The sequence below is a fragment of the Triplophysa rosa genome, linkage group LG1 (assembly GCF_024868665.1).
Source record: "Triplophysa rosa linkage group LG1, Trosa_1v2, whole genome shotgun sequence".
Classification (NCBI taxonomy): Eukaryota; Metazoa; Chordata; class Actinopteri; order Cypriniformes; family Nemacheilidae; genus Triplophysa; species Triplophysa rosa.
The window spans coordinates 35,173,441-35,199,752 of record NC_079890.1 but is presented as its reverse complement, the minus strand read 5'-3'; the positions used below and the strand labels follow the sequence as shown (position 1 = coordinate 35,199,752).

Below are 26,312 nucleotides of genomic sequence, written 5' to 3'. Positions count from 1 at the left end.
CGGTCCCACCTAGCTCGCCTCCTCTGCGGACTTCGCCAGGGGAACGAGAGCATGGATGAGTACGTGGACAGGTTCCTGGACGTCGTCGAGAATGGCGTCTTCGGGGAGGAGGAGCTCGCGGTGCTATTTAACTCCGGTCTCAGGGACCCACTTTTGCGGGCGGAGATGAGGGCGTTGAGACCGTTGGACTTCGACGCTGTGTGGCTGTCCGCCGCGGAACGATCGGAGTCCACGGCCTCAGCAATTACCAGCTACCCATCTCCGCTGGTCACGATTCCTGAGCGTGGTTCCCTGCAGATCGGGGTTGTGGGCACCGCCACTCCATCCTTCCCACTCTCGGCAGCCTCTCCACCATCCACCTCGTTGGCAAGCGGGGGAGGCGAGCATCCTGGGAGTCCACCTCCGAGGAGTCCCAGCCGGAACCAGCCATGCCTTCTACATCCTTCCTTCAGCCGACCTCCAGGCGGGTGGCTCGGCTGAAGAAGAAGAGGCAGCGGCGGGCAGCGCAGGCTCCTTCCAGTCCGGTGTCCAGTCTGGTGTCCAGCCCGATGTCCAGTCGTGTCAGTCCGGCCGTCCAGTCCGGTGATCCAGCCGGCGTCCAGTCCGGTGATCCAGCCGGCGTCCAGTCCGGTGTCCAGCCGGCGTCCAGTCCGGTGCCAGCCGGCGTCCAGTCCGGGATCCAGCCGCGTCCAGTCCGGTCCAGCCGGCTCCAGCCGGCGTCCAGCCGTCCAGCCGGCCTTCCAGCGGCGTCAAGCCCTGTCCAGCCGGCCTTCCAGCCGGCGTCAAGCCCTGTCCAGCCGGCCTTCCAGCCGGCGTCAAGCCCTGTCCAGCCGGCCTTCCAGCCGGCGTCAAGCCCTGTCCAGCCGGCCTTCCAGCCGGCGTCAAGCCCTGTCCAGCCGGCCTTCCAGCCGGGTCAAGCCCTGTCCAGCCGGCCTTCCAGCCGGCGTCAAGCCCTGTCCAGCCGGCCTTCCAGCCGGCGTCAAGCCCTGTCCAGCCGGCCTTCCAGCCGGGCACCAGCCCTTTCCAGCCGGCCTTCCAGCCGGTCCCTGGGAGACTCCCAGGGCAAAGACTGTTCCCCCCAGGACTCCTCCTAATCCCCAGGACTCGCGCCCTCGAGCGCAGCCGGGGACTGGGACTTCTTCCCACCCCCATGGACTGCCCCCTATGGGCCCTTGTTTGGCCCCCCCCCCTCCCATGTTTGTTATTTTTATGTCCACCCAGTCCTGTTGTTTTTGTCTGTGTTGCCCTTGATTTTGTTTTCTTTGTTTTGCCTTGTCCTGTCTGTCCCCAGTCTGTCTTGTCTCGTCCGTCTACCCCTTGGTGAGCACCTGGAGGTGCTCATTAAAGGGGGGGCTTCTGTCATGGCTCTGCTTCATTTAGTCATGTTTTTCTTGGTCCTGTAGCAGAGCCATGACAAAGTCTTTGGTTATGTGTGGAGAGAAACATATTATTGTCCTTTTGACAATAATATACGTTCTCTCCAGTGTCTCGTCTCTGTTCCCGCCATCTCGTTTCCTCGTTATCTTTCCCTGAGTGTTTTATTACCCACACCTGCCCCGTGTCGTTATCCTTTGTCTGTCTTCCCTATATATACCCTCTTGTTTCTTTGTCCTGTGATTGTGGATTGTACCGTGTATTGTATTCATGCCTGTTCGTCTTGATTCCGTGCCTAGTGCTGTGTGTTCCTGTTCCGTGAGTTTAGTGTCTGTTAGTTTATTGTAGTTTTTCCAGTGTGGTCCTTAGTCTTTGTATTTTTGGTTAGTGAGTTTATGTGCCTGTTTAGTTCCTCCATTTATTATCGTGTTTTGTTCCCCACTGTGGGTTTTTGTTTTGCGTGTTTTGTGTAAAAATAAATATTTCTTGTTAACCCCTTACTGCCTGCCTGCATTTGGGTTCTTCACACCACAATTCGTGACACCTTGGGTGTGTTATTTTATTGTAGCTCTGGTTTCTGTTGTCATATTTAACTTGTAGTCTCTTTGGGCAACAAATCTCCTGTTTTCAAGACTGCTTTTTTGTTTCCACAAGCAGGTAGGTGGTCATGCCGGAGAGCAGCTTTTGAAATAGTACGGGTTTTGAGGTATTGGGATTCGAAGAAGAGCAGTCAGATGTGAACAGAAATCTGTGGACAGGCTCATATAATTTCACTTCTAGTCCGTGTTGAGGTGCACACATACGTTCTAGATGTGAAGAAACACTGAGAAATGTGACGGACGCCAGCAGGAAACAGGAAGACATAAAATGAGCTGTAAAAGCAAGGCTGGACTTTGAGGAAAGAGAATGAAATTATCCAGACGTCATAATATAGCCTATAATATATTTTAACAAACTGATACAATTCAAGAGTTCTTTCTATCGAATGCTATATATTTTGTAGTGTATGGCTGATATATGGTAGATATGGTATATGGTATATGATATATGGTGATATATGGTAGCTATAGTTTCAGTTTTTGATAGACTCTTAACCAAGTAGATTAAAAAAAGTGGAGTGTTGTGGCTAGCCTGGTAATGGTTGTTTCCGAAATGCATGGAGTGGTTGAAGTGTATTGTCGAATGGTTTCCAGGGTGTCGATGGGGCTTTCTAGAGCATTGCTAGGTGGTTGCCCACTGACCCAAAAATCACACCTCTATGATATTCCCTACATTACTTTAAGTCAATATGATTTTTTTAACTCGTCACATTTGTAATTCATCGTTCATTTATCACATTGTAATCTAATTGCTTAGAAAACCACTTAGTAGTAGTGGCAATGCTGCCCCTTGGAAACATTATTAGAAAACATGGAATTAGCAGGTAAAGCTAATGTGTTTAAAATACATCTCCACGACGCATTTCTTAAACACGTTCTAAATTGGTGTAGGGTTTTAGCTCCATGAGGTTAACGTAATCAATACATTGGTCTTTTCTGATGTGAAAACCAAAAGGAGGTCAAAAATGTTGTTTGGCATAGTGAAAAATTATTTTGTGGCACCACAACCTTCCAATAATCAATTTTCAGAATGCTTAATTGTACCATATGGCAAGCAGAAGTTCGCAATATTTAAAACAAGTGGTTTCATCCGATAACAAATCATATGCACTCAGAATCATGTGTACTGTGTAGTACATGTGTGTTTTGATCTAAAACAGCAATTATCTATAAGAGTTTTGATATTTTTTAATTATAATGGTTTTATTTTTGTATTTAAAGGTGCTGTGTGTAATTTTTTTGCGCCATCTAGCGGTGAGGTTGCGAATTGCTACCACTCCCTTTCGAAGCACTACGGAGGCCGAGAGAGGATTAAGATGTCGTCACTTTTTCGCTTCTTTCTTGAATTAAATAACGTGTTTACGAAACACATTCTGTAGAGCAGTTCGTCTGTTTAGGGCTACTGTGGAAACAACATGGCGACATGTCAACAACATTCCATGCAAGCAGACCCGCGGTGTATGTAGATATAAAAAGCTCATTCTAAGGTAAAAAAAACATAGCGCTTTATTATTTAAGGTCCTTATACACCTCTCAACGCATAGTTATGTATATTAAAAAAATATATACAATAAGTATATGGTTTGGTAGCTGGTTGGTTGGAACTGCACCCAAGTTTTTCACCTACTGTTGCACCTGTGTATATGGTTGAGTGACAATAAAGGGATTTGATTTTGATTTTGATTTGATTATATTGCATTTCTGTCAATAGATCCACCAAAAAACTACACAATGGTCCTTTAAATCAGGGGTTCCCAAAGTAGGGGTCACGACTTTATTATTAGAAATAGCGTGTGTAATCAATAAGTGTAACAAAATATAAAAATAAATGACTTTAAAATAAAATAAATTTAAATGACTTTAAAAAAACATTGTGTGAAGTCTCTTCTGAAATGAACTGAGGTCATGATACACCTGACAGATATAAATCTCATGTTTGATGACCTTATCAAGAATTTTGCGAGAATGGCAAAGGTGCAGCATGACCGTTTCGACCCTGCTTGTGTATTGATGGAATGATTTCAGGCATGAGATATTCATATTCATAAATACAAACGTTTAATTCTTTTTACATCGTTCCTGTCAGATTCTTTCTAACCGAAGATGTATTGTAGTGCGTGCTAGTCCGTTTCAGGGTGTGGAATATGTTTTTGCATTTTTATGCATGGCATGTTTACGTGATAGTTTCAACTTTACACTATGTGATCCTACAGTTTACAAAACCCAAGGCTTTATGAATAAGGAGGACTTTCCCTGAATTGCTTATTACATCTTCCTCAAAACACTTTTAACTTAGAATGTCTATCTGCTGAAACTAAGCTGCAAAAAAATAGCTTGTTCTGAAATTCATAAACCCACAACATTGTCATATTTCAGCCCACGTTCAAGTCAATGATGCCTACCAGTGTTCAGAACCTTCACAATCAGAGAGAGATTGTTTAATAGATATTATTGTTTGTATAACACCCTCATCATTATAAAGCCATCGCAAATGTTTACACAGCACATTTCAGAACAAATTCTTTTTGTGTCTGGTAGCTGGTTTGTGCTGGTTAAGGCTGGTCATGTGTTGGTTTAAACTGGCCCTGAGCTGATTTAAGATGGTCCTAAACCAGCTCAGGACCAGCTTAAACCAGCACATGACCAGTTTAGGACCAGCTTGTGACCAGTTTAAACCAGCGCAAACCAGCTACCATGCTTCAAAACCTACCTGACCAGCATATGCTGTTTTTTTCAACGGGGAAGGTTTAGAGAGAGAGATGATCATTGTTTAAACGCCAGCCTAACAATATAAGGGACTCTAAGGTACAGTTCACCCAATAATGTACATTCTGTCATTTAATGAAGTCATGAAGCTCAAGTCGCTTTGCATATAAGCCTTTTTTGTCAATTCAGCGTAGATTTAATCTCTATTAGACACTATTAGACTAATCTCAATTTAATCTCTATTGCAGAAGTGATAAACTGTGTGGTCTTCTGGCAGACATGGTATGTACTGTAGCAAGTGAGTGAATAGGTCAGATAGATGCTTTTGTTTTGTTGTATGTTTCTTCGGTTTACAGAACAATGTAGCGTGCCAGGCCGGGCAGACTCTCAAGGTGATATACTGTTGATATACTGTTACCTCTCTGAAAAATGATAGTGAATCATTGTCCTGCAGTGTTGCCAGATACAGATTCATGCAATCTCAAATAATTTCCTTGTCAAGCGGGTGCCGCTATCTGCCAGAAGCAAGAGCAGAAGCTCAATGTAAGACATATATTCCATCACTGTGTCTTTTCCTGAGTTCAAAGTAGTTGGTGAGTTTGTGATGGATGGCCAGATTTTCTCCACCTACACCATCTTTATGGCTCAGTAATAAGAGCTTTAGCGGCTGGATCAGCCTCGCTGACGATTCTCAGAGATTTTGAGGTCAACATTCTTCAAAATATCTTATCGGTAACGGTCACCAAAAAGTTTGAGGTTAAGGCCTTGAGGCACAACACTCAAATACATTATATCTGTAGCGTTAATAAAAATCAACACTCAAATCCTGAATGCCGTTTCTGATCAACGAGTGCTTGAGATGAATACACATCACTGTTTACCTTCTAAATAAAGGTTTGCGGCCTTAAAGAGAGTACATCCTAAAATCAAATAAAATAAATGTACTCACCCTCATGTCATTCCAAACCTGTGTGACTTTGTTTTTTCTACAGAACACAAAAGAAGATATTTTGAAGAATGCTGGTAACCAAACACCATTGACCCCTGTTGACTTCCATTATATGAACGCTGAGACATTTCTCAAAATATCTTCTTTTGTGTTCCACAGAGGAAAGAGTCATATACAGGTTTTGAACAACGTGGGAGTGAATAAATAATGACCACATTTGTATTATTGGGTGAACTATCCCATTGAATGTTATCCTGTGGTTTTCATAAAGGATTGTTAAACTGCAGTCTACTATACTGTATACATTTTAAAATAGCTCAATCATGAATGTAAACACAAATTTGTAGCCAAGTTTACAGGCTTGTATCCCTCAAAAAAGGTGGGACATGTGAAGTACTTTGTATGTTAACTGTGTCACTATTTATATATGCAGTAGTTTAAATTCATGGTTATAGAAATGCTTCTGTTGCATCTTGTTAAATGGCCCCCAATGGAGAACTCCACCCGACTAGATTAAACTGAGACTCCTTCCTTCAAGGCCTCTATAAAAATTGAAATTCACGTTCAAGGGTGGGCATTAAGAATTCATACATTTCAAAGAGTGCAACTAAGATGAAAGGTACAGGATAGCCATGAAGTGTAATTTCGTGTAACTTTATTTCATCACTGCTGTTTAGACCAAAAAGGTCACCATCACAAACAATGAAAACAGACACACAAACTGGCTGGCACATTGTAGTCAAGCAGAATATTTTGCATTTACAATTTCTAGTGTAAGGGTTTGGTGAGGGAAAGGCCTAACTTATTATCTGTAGTTAAACAGTGTGCATTGTCCATGATGGGTCTTAAAGGGACAGTTCGCCCAAAAATAAAAATTCTGTCATCATTAACTCACCGTCTTTGTTATATATATTTGGAAGAATGCTTGTAACCAAACAGTTCTTGGCCACCATTGACTACCATAGTAGGAAAAATTACAACGGTAGTCAAAAGTGCCTCGGAACTGTTGCTTTCCTACATTCTTCAAAATATCTTCTTTTGTGTTAACACATTTATAAAGCAATTTTTCCTACTGTGGTAGTCAATGGGGTCCAAGAATTTAAATTTTTGGGCGAATGTTCCCTTAAAGGGTTCATATGACACGGCTGAAACGAATATTATGGTTTGTTTTAGATGTAATGCAATGTGTATACACGATTTAAGGTTTAAAACGCTGTATTTTCCACATACCGTGCATGTTTGTATCTCCTCTTTGCCCCACCTCTCTGAAACGCGCTGATTTTTGACAAATCACGAGGCGTTTCAGGCAGGTCTGGGTGAGCATTCGCTTTTAGATAGAATGCATCTTTTGTTCCGACACTTTATTGTTTGCAATGTTACGTGTCTAATACATGCACGGGCAACTTATAACACACCAAAGACACAGAAAAACACGTATTCGCACCATATGACCCCTTTAAGACTCATATGTAGGTCTCTGTGTACTGTTGTAGGATCAGATTCTTTATCATTCTTATAGAACTCACCATGAGTAAAACAAACTGATCCTGGATCTGCACATATCCAAATCTCTTGCATGAAACTACACATCCCTACCTCCTCATGACAGCATGCCAGCCACCTGATGCTCTGGTCCAGCCTGGTTACCGTGGTCACACTCACGCTGTATCTCCTAGGTAACGCTTGCCTTCAGAACGGCAGTAGGCGTGGCATTACGGCACGGCTCAAGAAGTTCTTCCCGTGCACTTCTGCAAAAAAGCCGTCCAGCATTACTCAAAGCAAGTCTTCTTTCAAAGCACTCCAATCTTTTTTTTTTTTTTTTCCATACTAAGCCCTCTGTGTCCATCCCGTCATTTCGTTCTCATTTACTTCTCTTAACAATATCACGTTTTGCCTCTCCAAATCTTATTCTTTTTCTTATCTCTTATTCGTTTCATCTTCTACAATGTAACCATTTGTTCTGAAGCCTACAAGCTGCCGAAGATGTTATTAACTCCAGCTACCAGTGCCCACGGCTCCGTTCTCTGTGGTGTATGTTCTTTGAACAGCTTGGAAAAGCATGAATTGCTCAGATAGCCCCCAAAATGGTATATTTTATATTAAGAGAGGTTTTGCAGAACATCAAATATTTAAGTAATATCACATGGGCAATAGTGCCACACAATGTATGTATTTATACAACAGAATTTATACAGATTATAACATAACAGAGTTTCATATTTTTTTAGATTTTTAGATTTTTTTTTAGATTTAGATTCAATTTATTGTCATTGCACATGTACAAGGCAACGAAATGTGACCTCTGCATTTAACCCATCCAGAGAGTAGTGAACACACGTACCCCCGGAGCAGTGGGCAGCTATCACTGCAGCGCCCGGGGAGCAAGTAGGGGTAAGGTGCCTTGCTCAAGGGCACCTCAGTTGTTACCCGCCGGCCCTGGGAATCGAACTGGCAACCTTCTGGTCACGAGTCCGACTCTCTAACCATTAGGCCACAACTGCCCCTATTTGGCTATTTTGTTAGTTTTTTTCTGCCAGTGAAAGTCTACTTTGAAAAGAAGCCAAAGTGTTAAGCTTTTGTGTTGCCAAGAAATACACAGCAATTGTTTTGCTAAATGTTGTGCTTTCTTTATTTCTAATGAACATTTGTTAATAATGTTAAATAGATGCTCCTGTAGAACATTGCATTGCATCAGTATGCAAATGTATTCCTTAAAGGGATACTTCACCCAAAAGTGAAAATTCTGCCAAATCTGTATAAATGTCTTTGTTCTGATGAACACAGAGAAAGATATTTGGAAGAATGCTTATAACCAGACACATCCCATCCACCACACCACGCACCCCCCCGCCCCCATTGGGAGTCAATGGGGGACAAGATCTGTTTGGTTATAAGCATTCTTCCAAATATCTTTCTCAGTGTTCATCGGAACAAAGACATTTATACAGATTTGGAACATCTCGAATGTCAGTAAATGATGACAGAATTTTCATTTTTGGGTGAATTATCCCTTTAAAACTTCACAAAAAAATGAAACTCACCCTCATGAGTGATCCCCACCCCCATTGACTCATTGAATGAACAAGACCACTGAGACATTTCCCAAATTATTTTCTTTTGTGTTTCACCGAGTAAAGAACGTCAAACCCATTTTGAACGATATGTGGATGAATAAATGATGAAGGACTTTTTCTTTTTGTGTGATCTATCTCTTTAAATGTACTTGGATAAAAGCGTCTCCCAAATGCATTCATGTAAAAGATCAAGAATGCTATTGATGCAAACCTGCCGTTTTTGTTTGACATAAAGTACAGCTGTTAAAGGGATACTCCACCCAAAAATGAAAATTCATTTTTACAAGTTGTTCCAAACCGGTATGGATTTCTTTGTTCTGTTGATCACAAAGAAAGATATTTGGAGGACTGTTAGCAACTGAGATTTCTGGGGTAGTCAAAAAATGGTAGTGAAAGGTGTCACACAACTGTTTGTTTTCTGTGTTTAACAGAACAAAAAAAATATACAATCATTTTTTTCTACTACGGTAGTCAACGGTGCCCCAGAAAACTGGTGCCTCAGTTGCTTACATTTATCCAAATATCTTTCTTTGTTTTCAACAGAACAAAGTAATTTATACAGGTTTGGAACAACTTGAGGATGAGTAATTCATGACAGAATTTTTTGTGTGGAGGATCCCTTTCAAAACGTGGTAATGACGCTACGATTACTCTGTTGGATTCGAACACTGAATGTCTAATAAATTGAGAGAAAAGGCAAACTTTGGATGTCGGTGTGTATGTCAGATGTGTCTGGCGACTGGCTGATGAGACGTCTGTGGATCACAGGGTCATGTGTCAGCCATTAGTCTTCCACGCTTCAGGTGTCGCGGTAATCGCTTTGCCTCACAATAGCACACGTCACCTTCCGTTGACTAATGCTAAGAGACTGTCCCTGCCATCATTTTATTGGCTGTGAGGATTAGTCATTATTGTGAAAGATTAGCCTTTAGGGTTGTAAATAATGTGTACATTTTGGGCGTGCTGGATGAACGAAGCTAGTGTATTTCAGTAGGAATCATCCAGAAATATAGTCTTCGTGGTGTTTATGTTTGAGCTGTAAGCTTTTGTAGATTTAAAACGAATGAGAAACAGAGAGGTGCCAGAAGTCTGTGAAGATCAGATTTATTCAACCGGGCAGTTTTAGAACAGAGTGGGTTTGTCCAAAGTGCTTTCAATTTAGTTACTCTGGATGTTTTAAATTGTGGGGGGAAAAAACTGTATGTATAACTGAATGTAACGTCATTGTCATGTCCAGTATTTGATCAAGAAAAGAAAGGAGGCTGTTTATACTGACGTCGCTGATATTCGGGATTTATGAGGTTGATGTTGTGCTGTTTCTCTACAGATAGTGTCGAGGATGAGCTGGAGCTGTCTGCTGTACGGCATCGGCCAGAAGGTCTGGAGCAGCTGGAGGCTCAGACACGCTTCTCTCGCAAAGAGCTTCAAATCCTCTACCGGGGCTTCAAGAACGTAAGCTGATGTTCAAACTGAGTGTTTTTTAGTTTTACTTTCTATTTCTTTGACAGTTATGGATTGAATTTGCGTTTGAATGTTAATATTTTGTTTTAAGCGGCTTGCATGAAGGTTTGCTGTAGACCACGGCAAGCTCAGCAGTAAAGCTGATATCACGCTTACTGCAATAATCAGGTCACCAAAAGGTCTCTAGAGTGGCCCTTCGGCACACTTGTCTTCTGTCACCTCTGCTGCAAAACGTAATGAGACAACACCAAATTAACTCGACCCAAATTGTCAGGTGACAAAGCATGAGAGTGGGACATGAGTCTTCATTATCAGACCCTCGGAGGAAGAATTCAAACCACACACACACACACACACACACACACACACACAAAACACACGTGTTGTGCTGTGTTTGCATGTTTTATGGGGACTTTTATTAACTCGATGACTTTTATCCTGTGCAAACGTTATATTTCTCCATAACTCCATAAACATCATGATTTTTATATTGCACTGTATATTCTATCCCCAGACCTCTCTTAAAGCGATACTTTGTAACATTGGCTTACGGTTCCCCCATGTGGTTGATAAGCGCAATTGTCTGTTACCAGTGTCGTAAATACTGTCGCTGTATAAGCTTCCCTCTGGGCACAGCGCAATACACGTGAATTTGTTGACTAAGCTAATGGAGCCGGCAAATGTTGGCACATAGCATGCTAGCTACATAGCACATTTGCATTTACCCAAAACACAACACATATATTTTCGCGACCAGGCGTTTTGTTTTGTGTTATAGCGTGGTAGCTTACCTAGCATGGTAACTAGCCTACTCGACGACTGAACTGCTCAACCATTATGTGGATGACGTGCATGAACTAAGGAATCTGCAACTTTTGACCATAAATCATTTATTGGGTTTGGAAGTCATCGTTTACAAGCATTACACACATTTATGACGAGGCACGACATGTTAGCTATCCAAACCGGTCAACATTACCTTATCTCTCGGCTACCTTACGGTTATAAATTGTTAGCCAGTAGTGCACCAATACAGAAGCTGTATTTTTATATCTCTTCTCATGTCCGCAGGTCATGAACATCACATCAACTGCATGATTCGAGAGCGGACTTTTATGCATTATTTTACTATTATTACTTCCGTTTGAGACTTTTACTATTACTCTGTCAGAGATGCGCACATAAACAAAACTGAGAGAAAACCGATCAAGGTGTTTACATGCAACGCGAAATCTGAGTAATGGGCAAAAAACTACCTCTGCCGAGCGGGTTTTGCTTATGCCGTTTATGACCTTTTCCCGATAAACGTTTTACGCGTTTACATGCACTTACTTGTTAGCAGTTTATTAGGCATAATCGGAGTAAGACTGTGTATGTAAACGCACTCAATGATACCGTGAAAACCTAATTACTTGATTACTTACTCAAAACTGGTTAACTGGTTAATTGTTCTAGTCTCCTCCCACTCCCTCTGAACCAGTGAAACATCAGACAGCTGATTGTCTACAGGTGGACTGGTGTGGCAGATGAAGGTTTTTTTTTTGCATTTTTGCCTTTATTTGACAGACAGTGATTTGTAGAGAGGACAGGAAGCGAAGTGGATGAGAGAGGGGGTAGGGTCGGGGAAAGGACCACGAGGCGGGATTCGAACTCGGGTCGCCCGGGACGCACCGGCGCCATATGTCAGAGCACGAACCACTCGACCATTATTATGCTGTACAAATGTTGCATGTGATTAGGATTTTTCCCTTCAGTTGGTCGCTAAAATTACTGGTGAACTCAAACCCAAACATGGCAAATAACCTTTCCCTGGTTCTCTGCATGCGAGACATTGAATACCATGCTCGAGTAAGCTGAAAATTTTTTTCAATGACAGACTGTGTGTCTAAACACTGATAATGAAGCTCCCAGAGTCTTGATAATGTTAAGGAGACTTTGGCAGTTGAAGTAAGCGATGGCGTTTTGATGAGCGCTGTGTCTTTAAGACGGTAATTACACAGGGTCTCTCTCACGCTGTGTGCACAAGAGACGACGGATGACAGCAACGCAAAACAATCCCTTTTAATTAACCCGAGTTCACTGTAACAACACAACTCCTGGCGACAGCTGTTTGATGTGAAATGTTACATTAGACTAAACAACTTGCTGTAGGGCCATTCTTAGGTACAGTAATTGGAGTAACTGTTTCGGTGGGATGCTTTTTGGACTATTTTTTTTTTGTAATTTTCGAGTCGCTTAAAAATCAGGGATAAAGAATGCTGGATAATTGCTGTTTAGCCAGGCAGATCATGGAAGCGTACGCTTTTTAAAATATTGTTTTATACCTGGGGGGGAATATGAAGAAGTGGCTAAAAGTGATGTCCAAAATTGTGTTCACTCTTTATTCAAATATTTTATTAAAAATTCGATGAAGTATTAAAACTGTTGTCTTCAGAGGTGTATAACGACTTGCATAATGAATGTTTTTATTATCTTAGAATGAGCTATTTTTATACACCGCGGGTCCCCTTAAATGGAATTCTCCATGTTGTTTTTACGCTTTAAAAAATGATTTGTTCACTCAACTTAAAATTTAAGTTGTCTTTTTGCTTTGACTCAGTTAAGTTGCATTTACTTAATTTTCTAAGTATTTTCAACTCAAAACGTTTAGTTGACACAATTAAAATAATTGACCAAACAACTTATTTCAAGTCACCTGGACTTAAAAACCATCTAGCAAAAGTCACCATGATGATGATCAGTGATTCCTTGAGTTGGTCTCTTCAGCAAGATGTGCTTTAAGTCGTGCTTTAACTGTGTGCTTTTAAAGTACATTTATTATGGTTATGCAAATTCACTGAGCTTATCTGGATTGTGTGCTGTGCTGAAAAGAACATTGTAAGACCAGGGAGTTTATTTTGATTTTATTGCAAAAAAAAATGAAAATAGGATGCAAATAAACTTAAACTACAGCAGAGCCTAGACACACACATGCATCAAGATTCAGTGTACAAGTCTCAACAATGGTGACAATCAACAGAAGAAAACTTCATGCTGCAATGCATGCTGGGTAAAATCATAGTACAAAACCCATTCATGATTCCCAGCATGCATTGCAGTTGATCCGTTTATCTGAATTAGTCTGTTGATTGTCACCGTTATTGAGATTCATACAATGATTGTTGATGTAGATGTAGTTGTGTCAACTAAACTTTGAGTTTACTTAATTTTCTAAGTAAATACAACTTAACTGAATCAAAGCAAAAAGACAACCCCAAAGTTTAAGTTGAGTAAATAAATTTAGATACTCCAAGTTATGTCAACTTAAAAAAATATTTTGAAACAACTAAATGGGTAAAATAACTTTTTACAGTGTACAGTAGCCCTAAACGGACAAACTGCTCTACAAAGCGCCTTTCGTGAATATGTTATCTACTTCCGCAAAGAAGCAAAAACATGACAACATCCTTGTAGGCCACTGTAGTGCTTCGAAAAGAAGGGGAGAGTGGTGGAGTGAGCCGTCGGTTGCAATTTGCAACCTCACCGCTAGATGCTGCTAAAATCTCCACATTGCTCCTTTAAAACAATTTAAGGAGGCTTGGCAAAAAAAGTTTGTTTTTAATGTTACTACTAAACAGGATCTACTGTACAAATATTACTAACTGATCAAATTTTTGTCAATGTATACTTTCCCGTCACGGTACGGGGAAAGCAGAACCCAAACGCAGGCAGTAGGTGGTGGGAAAACAATGACTTTAATAAATAAACACAAAGCAAAAAACCCCCGAGGCAGTGCAAAGACAAGGAACAGGAGAAAATGATAACGGACTAGACGAGAAACAATAAACTAACTAGACTTGACTATAAATAATACTTTACATAGACTTTACAAACTCGACTCGCCTTGATGGGTATAATCCACAGAACGACATTCACACTGGAATAAAGCAAACAAAACAAATCAGCACAGGACAGCAAACACAGGGGCATTAAATAGGGGACCAAATCAAGAGGGGAACAGGTGAAATAATTAACAATCAATAATGAGGAAACGAGAGGGCGGGGACAGAGACGAGACCGGAGAGAGCGCATGGCAAGCCAAAACAAACAATGCCATGTCTCTCTCACACTAAACACGTGGGTCTGTCATGATCCTGCCACAAGGCTAAGAAAAACATGACCACGAGGGGCAGAATCATGACACTTTCCTATGCATTTTTTGTTGTTCTTGTTTTTTCCCCAATTATATTAATAAAACTAATATTTCCTGATACACAGTAATTTTCCTTTTGCCATCAAAAATTGTCCAGTAAAAACTAAAAGTTTACACTTTATTCATATTTTGTCTGAGGGGGCATAAAACGATTTTTTTTACAAATTTGGCCACTAGTATTTTGTATCCATCAAGTTTTTATTAAGGTTCTCTTCCACACGGCCGTTTCTATTTTTTGAATGGATTGATCTGAAAATTGACCAGTTAGATATTTTGAGGCACTGATAAGCAATACAGCACATTGGTTGCTAAAGCGTTTTGCCGACAGTGTTGAAGAAACACAAGTTTTTAAGCAAATACTGCCGTGAAATATTGCAATTCATCAGCCTATTATGTAATGATAGGCTATTTTTACATTTGTAATCAATTGTCAGCCGTATATAAAACACATTACAGAAGTTGGGTCGCCATTCCCTTTTATGTCCTATAGTGTATGTACAGTAGGGATGTAACGATTCACCGTGAGCCGGTTGAAAATCGGTTATAATGAGCAACGATTCAAATCGGTTGAGGGTTGAACTGAATCGCAATACATTTTTTGAACAGCAGGGGCCGCTATTTTCACTGCAAATCTAAACGTGGACATGCTGATATTTCTTAAATGCAAAAAAATCCAAGAAAAGCACAGACAGTATTAGTTTGTTTATATTAAAGAGACTTTTTCTATTATTAATTTGTTATAAAATTGCAGTTTAGTTTTGTTATTTGAAATAAAACATTATTTTATTATACAAAGAAACGTGAGGCATTTAAGAAATAATGCAAGGGAAGTTGTTCATTTCTAATTTGTTTCAACTCATTTTTTCAAAATAAATCGTGAGTAAATCGTGAATAAATCGCATCGTGAGATCAGAATCGTGAATCGCATCGCATCGTGAGCTGAGTGAATCGTTACATCCCTAATGTACAGTACTGTATATCTCATGGGAAAACCGGAATGAACTGAAAATGTTAAAAGGCATCCATTGAGTTAAACACACACATACCTTACTGTTTTCCAGACAACTAGATACATGTAGCAAAATAATAAAATACCCTCACTTGTATAGATTTTTGTAGGTCCTAAACACACGCCCAGTTATTTTAAGTCATCTCGACATAGTTCTTCATGAGGTGTAATTCCCACAGGGACAATTGGAAGTTCATTATGAGGCCTTCATAATACGCTTCATATATCAGAGATCTGATTCACTGACGCTTTTGGATCCTTTTGGTATGCCAGCAAACTTTATTTAATCTTTTTTTGGAAGAATATTTAAAAGTGTGATCTAAGAACAAACCCCCTCAGCGCTGTGCTGTTCTTGTCAAATTCTGCTTCTAGGCTCGACTTTTTCCCAGCTCAGCAAACCACCTCTCAGTACACCAGTCCTACACAGCCAAGGGAAAAGTGTAATGAGTTTTTTTTATCTGCCTCTGAATGCCAGAAGTTTTTTTTAGTTTGATAATTTCATGTCATTCTGTTCCTCAGAGCTTTGCTATGAATTGTTACAAATGCCCGCTTCATAAAAATTAATTTCAGATGGACAATGGGTTAGATTTATGTGTTAAAATTTACATTTATTCAAAGTGAATAATAAAACATAAGAGACCATTTCAAAAATTATTTACCTATAAATAGTTTACTATTTATAGGTATGTATTTAGGTCAAATGATCATTTTTTTGTTTTATTCTGCGAACTACTAACAATATCTCTCCCAAATTTAAAATAAAACCATTGTTTCTATTAGCATTGATTTGCAGAAAACGAAAACTGGAGAAACGATGCTATGAATTTTTTCAGACTTCAAATAGTGCAAGTTCAGATTCACTTTTAAGCAATACAACAGTAATATTTGTACATGTATTTAGGAAAAGTCCAATAAAAAAATGTGATAACCTTGTTTTTATCACAGTTTTCATGCTGTCAGTCTTTCACATTGCTGTTGGGTGACTTTATGTCACTCCTGAGATTTGATTTGATTGAAATTCAACAGACACTGGACTGGAACGGCCACAATACATCTAGAAATGCTGATAACATGAAAATTTGGAATGGTCTCTTGATATTTTCTGTGGCTATGAGGAACCAAACAATCTCCTAAAACCACTCAATTAAAATGGGGTGACACGTCAATGATGTCATGTTGTTTCATCTCGAGACACGCAAGTACGCTGGAAAGCAAAAAATTGTGTTTTAAATAAATAAATAAAATCAGCTTTTTGTAAGCTACAGACCTCGCGCTATTCCTGAAACTACACACCTAAAAAAAGTGGATAATGGAGTTTTCTCAGAATAGTCACTTCTGGTAGAATATAACTGAAATCTCTCCTCTGTGGATTAAAGGTGTCTATAAGCAATTGTAAGTCATTAACTCGCCTGAAATAGTTTCACTTTAAAAGCACATTTTATAATTGCAGCGATTGGCAGAGCATCAGCAGTACAGCAATAGAAATCACCTTCAGTAACTAACAATCCTCTGTACCAGTGCCTCACATATAATCTCACATTACAGTCTAAATGACACGCTTCCATCAGATTGCTTTTAAAAATTCTTCTAAGCAGTGAATTATAGGATGTTCCTTTGCATCATTATTTTTTAAAGATCCTTCTTATGACATTTACAATCTTAGCCTATCTATACTGCAGGTGGTCACCATTGCAGGAATGCAAAGATGCATAAGGCCCGATTCACATTTCGCATCTAAAACCGCGCGGAAAACGCGAGCCGCGCCGCTTTCTCTCTTCAAATATAAAGGTGCTTCACAATGCCATAGAAGCAGGGCCGGATTATCCAATGGGCATTATGGGCACAGGCCCAGGGGCCCATGCGTGCTTGGGGCCCAAGAAAGGGGGAGAAAATGTTTTCGCTATATTCATTCTGCCGTGTGCCTCTCTGGCCGCACACACGCAAGTGCGCACACAAAACCATGTTTCTAACGTACGCAAGTCTGTCTCTTGATTTAGTAACTTTTACAAGACCTTTAGCAGCTTTTGTTCAGAAGCACAATGCGATAAATCAAGCGACTTTCCGATAAACTTTAGCTTTCAGTGGTAAAATGTCCCCCGCGAGCGCAAGGTCTCTCTTTCCCCGCGCAGGGATCGTCTCATTGAGCGGCAGGAAAAAGCAGCACATTCCACAGGTGACTCCTGAATGAAATGAGTACAAAACAGCGTTTCCAACAACCTGTCACTGTTATCCACTGTTTGAATGTGTAAACATGAACCCATTTCGTGTCAAGAATGGTGGGTGGTGAGAGACACGAAGACAGAGGACCCAGGTGCAGACAGCGGGTAAGGGGTTAACACAAACTTTAATAAATAATAAGCAACAAAACAAAGACCCACGTGGGGGTAAAGTAACAAACATGAAAACAGGAACAAGACTAACTAAACTAACAGGACTAGACTAAAACACATCACAACTACAAAATAAACTAAACTAACTCAAAGACAGGAACTCATCACATTACACAAACACGACACAGTACAATGAACCAGCACGAGACAGAAGACACAAGGGCATTATAAAGGGGATAAATCAAGAGGGAACAGGTGTGAGACATGAACTAATCAACAAACAATAACGAGGAGACGAAAGGGCGGGAACAGAGACGCCACACCGGAGAGTGGAAGACCAACAGGGACAAAACGTCACTCTCCACATAAAACAAGAGGTTCTATCATGGTTCTGCCACTAGGTCAAGAGAAGCAAGACAAGGTGGGGCAGAACCATGACATTTCGTCTGTAAATATGCACATGGTTACCATGACAGAAGCTGTGTGAAAGAATATACAGTAGTCAAAATCGCCGCTTTTTATAGAAACTGAAAAGATGTAAATGAGAACGGCTTTATTGTTGTGAATATAAGATATAGGTTAAGTTAGAATACCCTCACGGTTGTCTTTAAAATCTTAAAAAGGTAAGAGGTTTTTTTTACATGTATTTGGTGTGTATATAATGCCAATAATGAATTTTATATTGATGTTGATCAGGTCTATCTGCCTTAATTTACCGATTTTTAGCCTAAGTTATTAGAAAATCCAGAGTGCTTTTACATACATTGCAAAATGTTTACTTACACAGACTCGTAACAGTATTAATATTCGTTAATGCCGTTTACCATTACACGCTTACATAAGAACGTGAGTCGCGAAGTGCTTGTTACACAAATAAAGTTGAACAAATGGACAAATTACTCTTATAGTATAATCATTGACAAAGTCTGCCCTTTTATTCTTAGAAAAATGAATATGTTTATGTATGTGGGGGGGGGGTCTACAAGACACTTGTGCCCAGGGACCCCTGAATTCTTAATCCGGGCCTGCATAGAAGAACCTTTTTGTCTAAATGGTTCCATAAAGAACCTTTAACATCCGAGTAACCTTTCCGTTTCACAAAAGGTTCTTTGTGGTGAGAAAAGGTTCTTCAGATTATAAAAAAGTAAGAAAGAGGTGGTTCTTTAAAGAACCTTTGACTGAATGGGTCTTTGTGGAACCAAAAAAGGTTTTCTATGGTATCGCTGTGAAGAACCTTTTGAGCATCTTGTTTCTTAAGAGTATAGAGTATTGCATTAGCAACGCAGTTGTTGTGTGTTTAAACATAAATACTGATAAAAAAAGTGCACTGTACAGCAGAGTTATTATAGTTTTGTTTTTAGTTTTATTCATATTTTAAATTATACGTATATTTATATATTTTAATGTCTTAAATATTTAAAAATTCTAGCTTTTAAGTTAATTTTAGTTACATTTTTAGCAATTTTGTTAAACGCTTTTGTCATTTTATTATTTAGGCCTATTTGTTTGTTTTTTATGTTGCTTATTTAAGATTTAGTTAGTTTAATTTTAGTTTTTGTTTATTATTTTAATTTTTCTTAGGCAACATTTTTGGTTTAGTTACATTTTATCCAATAATTTTAGGCCAATATTTTATTTGATTTCAACGAACAGAAACATTTTCAAAGTTTTAGTTTTAGTAAACTAAAACAACCTTGCTATACAGGAAGTCACTTTGGATAAAAGCATCTGGCAAAATGCATAAAGGTCATTTTCATGTCCATATTCACTAGTAGTGAAAGTGAAAGTGACCAATTTGTCAGGTGTGGTGACCCATACCCGAAATGTGACCTCTGCATTTAACCCATCATGAGTGTACCTCGGGACATAATATGATTTTTTACAAATGAGCAATCTTCTTTTCAAACTGAATATGACAAGTACTCTTTATAAATCTAAACATAATTTAGATTGCAGAGTGTTTCCACAATATAGTTATAAAAGCATTAAAGCTCTCAGTTATTTTGCAGAAGGAAATGAATTAAAACGATACTTCTTATTTGGTACATATAACATTTCAAATTAGAGATATGTTGGCATCTTCCTGGAGACAAAGAGATTGGGTTTTTATGCTTTTATTTGTTGTCAAGGGAGATGTAATGTGAACAATGTGATTTTATTTTTTCAATGGTTGTCTTACGCTGATAATGGCTTTTGAATCTAAGCCATATGACGTTCTGTTTGTTATAGCTTCAACCACCATCCTGTTATATGTTGACAAATCTGAGAATGATAAAATAACAAACTAGACATTTCGTAACAAATCCGACATTTTGGCTTCGCTTTAAAAAATGTACATTTCGATTGATTTCATCAAAATGTTTTGGTTGGCTCAGTTAAAACTATGTATATTCCACAAACGCCTGTTGAAAAGACTATTGCTAGAAACCTCAACTGAGCTGAAAAAGTTGAGCTCTGAATTCTTTCCTGTTTGACACTGACAGTCAAAACCTCTTATGATATGTGCGTGGTTCTCAGGTCTAGAAAGCATCACCTCTGAAGAGCCGTCTTTAGTAAACCACGTCAAGCAGTCAAGCATTGACAAGCATGACAGCTTCCTGGTTCCTCACAATCTCTCCAAGAACATTTATTGAGAGTGAAAGACCACTTTGCAGATGACATGGAGCTCGTAATATGATTTCATGTTCAATACAACCATTGCACAATTTCAGATTGGGGACATTTGAGTCTAGAATGGACAGTGTGTGCTGTGTGCTTTATGAAGTTACATGAACACAAATGTTGTTAAAATGACCCAACAGTATCATCTATATCACAAAACGCCTTTATCTGTGTTTTCAGGAATGTCCCAGCGGTGTGGTCAACGAAGAGACATTTAAGGATATATACTCTCAGTTCTTCCCACAGGGGGGTATGTGTATTTGTACTTGCGTGTATTGTATTCTGTACATTTGCACATTTACATAGTGATGATATCTGAACGTAATGCTTTTCACATCACACTTAGGAAGATGGTTGGTGTATATGCACCATGCAGTTTAACCACATTTAGAAAGTAAACAGGTTTATACATATTATTTTGTCAGGTTAATGACTAATGACAAATCTCTCTCACACAGCTTTATTTACTTTCAGCACATTTACATATGCACACAAACATACCGGTTTATTCTGTATAATATTATGAATGCACGCTTATGCAAACCCTGTGTTGTGTTATGGCGGTAATGACATTTGCTGTGATTGATAATGAGTGATAAGGCTGCTTTCTGTTTTCTTTCTCAGATGCATCAACATACGCACATTTTCTGTTCAATGCATTCGACACGGACCACAACGGCTCTGTCAGTTTTGAGGTAATAATTCCAATGCAAGGTGTTTAAACATGGTAACATCTATATTATTGTGTTTCGTTGTGCAGTTTCATTTTTTTATTTGTTGTTAATATACAACTTTTACCCTGAAATCTAATTGAGTCTATTAACCAAAAGCTCATCGATATGTCAACTACCTATTTAAAGATCATATCCAAATAGAGACAAACAAGGATTTAATTCAGAGCTATAAACAAACATTGCTTGTCTCCAGCAATACAGTAATTGAAGCAAATTAGAAAATCCTCATCTTGTTTTTAATAAAACTTAAAAGTTTGACCTGAAGCAGTTTAGCTCCAGCTTAGCTTTATTTTGTCATATCATATTAATTAAAATCTTAAGCACTCATGCTGGATCTACAGCTTGAAAAAATGAGGTTATTAAAAACATTTATTCCATTTACATAAGAGAAATGTGCAATGCACACACTAAATTAGTGATATCCATAATAGCACCATTAAAATACCATGAGGTGTCGTATCATCTGAAAAAATAAAGCAGTTTGCTTGGCAGAGGAATCATGAATCACGGCTTAGCTGTAAAATTCATATACTGTACCATCAAAGCTTTTCTCTAGATCATTTTGCAAATTTGTCTCATTGCTTTTATGTTACGTATTGTTATGAACCAACAATATTCTCCAGCTAATATTATCGTGTTCTGGTCTTGTGTTGAATAACAGGATTTTGTAATGGGTCTTTCCATTCTATTACGAGGAACGATCCAGGAGAAACTTAACTGGGCATTTAACCTGTATGATATTAATAAAGATGGATATATTACAAAAGAGGTAATACGTTAATAATTTAATGTCGTTTAAATTATTACAAAGAATCACTAATGAAAACATCTGTGTCTTTTTGGGGGGTTGCACAGGAAATGTTAGACATCATTAAGTCCATCTATGACATGATGGGAAAGTGCACATATCCCATTCTTAAAGAGGACACTCCACGGCAGCATGTGGAGATATTTTTTCAGGTGAGATTTTTGTCATTTAAAAAGATTCACATTTTATTTTGTTTTATTTATTTTGATGTATTATTTATTCATTTCAATTTATTATTATTTATTTATATTCAACAATTTCGTATTTTTATAAAATATTCACACTCACAAAAAGTTTATTCACGTGGAGTATTAGTATACTTATTTTAAACTAAAAATTCCTAAATATTTGAAGTAATGTAGTATTTATTTCAGTTTATTATTATTTATTTAAATTCAACAATTGAATATTTTTACAAAATATTCACCCTTAAAAAAGTTTATTCACGTGCAGTATTTGTACACTTATTTAAAACTAAAAATGTCCAAATATTTTATTTTATAATTATTAATTTCAAGTATTTATTTCAATTGATTATTATTTAATTATATTCAAAAAAGTTATATTTTTATAAAATATTCACCCTTACAAAAGATTATTCAAGTGCAGTACTATAAGAATGAGAAATATACTTGTAGTACTAGTGTACTCAAAGTTTAATACTGTTACGCTTAAAGTAAAGTATACTTAAAAGTTCAGTTTGGTCAACTAAAAAGTGGGCCAATGTTGCCCCAAGTAGTAAGTAGAAAGAGTACACTACAAGTATACTTTAAAATATACTTGAACTTTGCTTAAATGTGCTTAAAAAATGAACCTGAAGTATACTAAGGGCATTACTAATGTAGATTTTCACATTGAAAATGGAGTGACATGTTTTAAGTGTTCTAGTTATTAGAATATAGTGAAGCATTATTTGGTTCTTATATAGGTGTGATTTTAAGCAAGAATTAATAACCTCAATGACAATTCGCTTTAATGACATTACCGTTTGACCCTTGATGTTTTGACAGAAAATGGACAGAAACAGAGATGGAGTGGTCACTATAGATGAATTTATAGATTGCTGCCAAAACGTAAGACTCTCATTTCTTTGATCGTATAAACACTCCTTCCACGAGCAGAGCATTTACAGTATAAAGAGAGAAAACATCCTCGTATAATGTAACTTCAATGGCACTGCCGCATAATGTGTTGTCCCGCTGTGTTTCAAACTACACTCCATTAGTCTCCACAGGTGAGATGTCTTACCTGCGCTTGTTTGTTCCCTACAGGATGAGAACATCATGAGATCAATGCAGCTGTTTGAGAATGTCATTTAACATCTGAATATACAGTAGACTCTGTCTGGCCAGCTCATATTATCACCTTTATACTCCACAAAATCCTGACGACATCGATGGAGTTCAAATCCATACCACGATCCAACATTCACACCATTTTTAAAATCAAAGAAAGAATTATTTTTACATTTTTTTGTCATATCCTTTACTTGTAAAAAGAATGTAAGACTTTATTTAGCACAGAAATGTGCACAATTCCTGCAACATTTCTGGAAATGTATCTTTTAAACTGGTTTCTATTCTGAAGTCATGTTACATGTAAGTAAGAGGAATAGACAGTATTTCACACATTGTTTGAAAGATGAATTTCCCCAATGTTTTTAACATATGGCACAAGACAGATGCATCACGCATATATAACATACAGTAGATTCCCTTGAGCATTATGAACCATTTACATGCCTTTGTGTTTGTAAAGCACAATGAGAAATAGTTCAATCTTCTTTCTGTTAAAAAGTACAAACGTGTGCAACCTTTACATGTCTACAGAACCATTCCAGAATGTTCTTACTGAGCGAGTGGGTCCCGCCAAACGAATCAAAAGTAAAATGAAGATAACGAAGAGCAAAAAATAGGTCTAAAAATATTTACATTTTTTTTATTTGCCAACTAGAGTATAGATTGAAAGCTACAGGTAGCACTTCAAAGCACACATTGTATTTGTCTTAGGGATTAAAACACGCAAACAACAATGCTGCTTTTATGTATTTCCAAGTCCTCACAAGAATTGTCACATATCCTGCTATTATGTTTACATTTTTTGGCACTGTATCTCTGTTCTCAGAGCAACATTATGAATATGTATTTATTAGGATATCAAGCACTCATACAGTATACGGTTTTATTTATTTTTCTGCTGTGACCCTCAGTATTTGTGTGTCGGCAAAGAACCTATATTAATGTCAGTCCCTCTCGTCTTACAGTGTCCATGATTGATATGTGTTACCCCATCGTTATGTACTTGCTCTTAATTTATTACGTATCGCTGTTACAAAAAAAATGTAACTAAATTGAAATCAGTGATATTTGCTCAAACACATCTAGCATACATTCTGCTCTACATGTGTCTATCGTCACCATCTAGTGGTAAATCTGCTCGCTCACAGTAGATAAATGTATACTTTATTGAATATTAGAAATTGAATTCATACAAGAACACAGCAAACATAAACTCAGTATTTACATTTTCCAGCCCGTTTTAATATCTTTCAATCTAAGCACTTAGATTCTTCCGCTTCGGAAATATTTCTCACTTACTGTAATCTGAAATGCAAAAATCTTTTTCAAAGCTTGGAAAGGGAATTTTTGAAGAAGATAGCAAAACTAAAGATAATGTGTCAGACAGTGCATATTATTGATTTATAACAGAAACGGTATAAATATGCAAGTCGGTCATCAGATTGAATTGAAATGAATATGGATTTGTATTTGAAGCGTCTCCTGAACATTTCTGATCGATTTTTCCATGCTTTATTCGCACATAACTTTTATTTTCCATATGCTGCTCATTTAAACTGAGATTATGGGGTTCGTGTTTATATGTTAGTGCATCTACACGCTCCCATAAACACTTGAATGTCTATCAAATCACTTTATTCGTTTTGCAACCTGCATGTTTGACTCATATTAGCTTATAAACAGAAAAAGAGTGCATGAGTCTTTTCCTCTTTTTAGAAATCGAGTGCCTTGATTTGTCAACGCTCATCCCAAATATATCTTAAAGAGTCAATCGTGGCTTATCTCAAACACTGGATGTCCTGTAGTTTTCACGTTTCTGTCTTTTCAATGCAGTTGCAATATTGTTGGTCCGTTTCTGAAAACCAAGCCATGTTTGTTGCACTCGAGCCTTGCTGTTGCATTTGAGTGTCATGAATCCTCTTTATGATGTAGACATTTCCCATTTAAATGATGCGGCACTTTTGTAAGAGACTGGGAAGCCGACAGCTGCATGTTTAGTGAGTGAAGGCATCACGGATGGCTAGAGATGACTGGAGCAGTGAGCAAATCTCATGCTTATATGTGAAACTATAGATGATTGAGTTTTGTAAAATAGAATCAATAAAGCGATCAGAATGTATATTGTATGATTGTATTCTTTATGTCTCACCGTTTCAGGTTGATTTAGGTTGAATTGATTTAAAGGACGCAAACAAAAATGCAATGTTATGTAAGGTCAACAGGGCTGCATCTTTATTCAAAAACAGCTGTATAAAGGTTTTGAATTGAATTGCACACGACAGGCTGTTCTTGACTTCCAAAACTATTAATTTCTGTTCGGATTCAAAGCAACTGATGAGCAGGTACAAAGACTAAGTTACCTGAGATATATTTGAAGGCTGAAGTCTTTACAATTCAAAAAATACACAGTATTTGTCCAGAGATGCAGTTAAAAGTCAGGAGAAAAAAAACAAGGCAAACTTTCAATGCCACGTCGGATTTGCTTCAAAGAGCAAATTCGTATGAATGACTACCAAAAAACAACAACAAAAAAAAACAGAGAAGGCCGTTCCAGCTTTAGTCAACATCAGTTATTCAGTAAAGGACACTTAACGCCTTTTTATAAGTGATGCAAAAAGAATTCGATTATAAGATCATTATTATAGGAATGATGACTGCCATCGTAAGACTGACGGAATGATGTTGAGAAGTTGTGGAGTGTCCCTTTAAATATCCTGCTGTATCCGAAACATATACCACAAACCATATGTAAAAACGAGTGATGCGCATAATCACATCCAGTAAAACATTTAAACAAAGACTTTATATAGCAAACATAGATGTTGATGTATAGATTTGAACTACTGTATGAATATATGAATGGACGGTTGTAGTCACTCCTGACTAAATACCAATACGCTTTATTTTTATCCATGACTAGATTTAGATTTTTGTGTGATGTCCATCCCTGAAGTTATACAAATAAAAGCATTGTACTGTCTTGTTCACAAAGACGTTATGTAATAATTTAATAGACGCAGCACAAATTTTCATCCGAAAAAATAGACACGTACTGTTTTCCCCAAATCCACACAGTACAAGCCAGATTTAGTCATTATGCTGTAGGTCGACTGTGTC

The 26,312-nt window shown here is 38.2% G+C and overlaps 1 protein-coding gene across 8 annotated transcripts in view; it reads left to right on the top strand.

Moving 5' to 3' along the window:
• Positions 1–25,319, top strand: part of kcnip4a (potassium voltage-gated channel interacting protein 4a) — a 165,655-nt gene extending 140,336 nt beyond the window's left edge. For 2 of the 8 annotated variants that reach the window (XM_057342393.1, XM_057342384.1), the window contains exons 2-9: positions 7,305–7,406; positions 10,030–10,154; positions 20,536–20,605; positions 20,980–21,050; positions 21,751–21,858; positions 21,945–22,049; positions 22,908–22,970; positions 23,169–25,319. In XM_057342393.1, the coding sequence (XP_057198376.1) occupies positions 7,305–7,406; positions 10,030–10,154; positions 20,536–20,605; positions 20,980–21,050; positions 21,751–21,858; positions 21,945–22,049; positions 22,908–22,970; positions 23,169–23,216 (692 nt within the window). In that variant the 3' untranslated portion in view covers positions 23,217–25,319. The remainder of the gene's footprint in view (positions 1–7,304; positions 7,407–10,029; positions 10,155–20,535; positions 20,606–20,979; positions 21,051–21,750; positions 21,859–21,944; positions 22,050–22,907; positions 22,971–23,168) is intronic. The other 6 variants (XM_057342409.1, XM_057342402.1, XM_057342424.1 and 3 more) reach the window with 4 other exon arrangements.
• Positions 25,320–26,312: the final 993 nt, after the last annotated feature.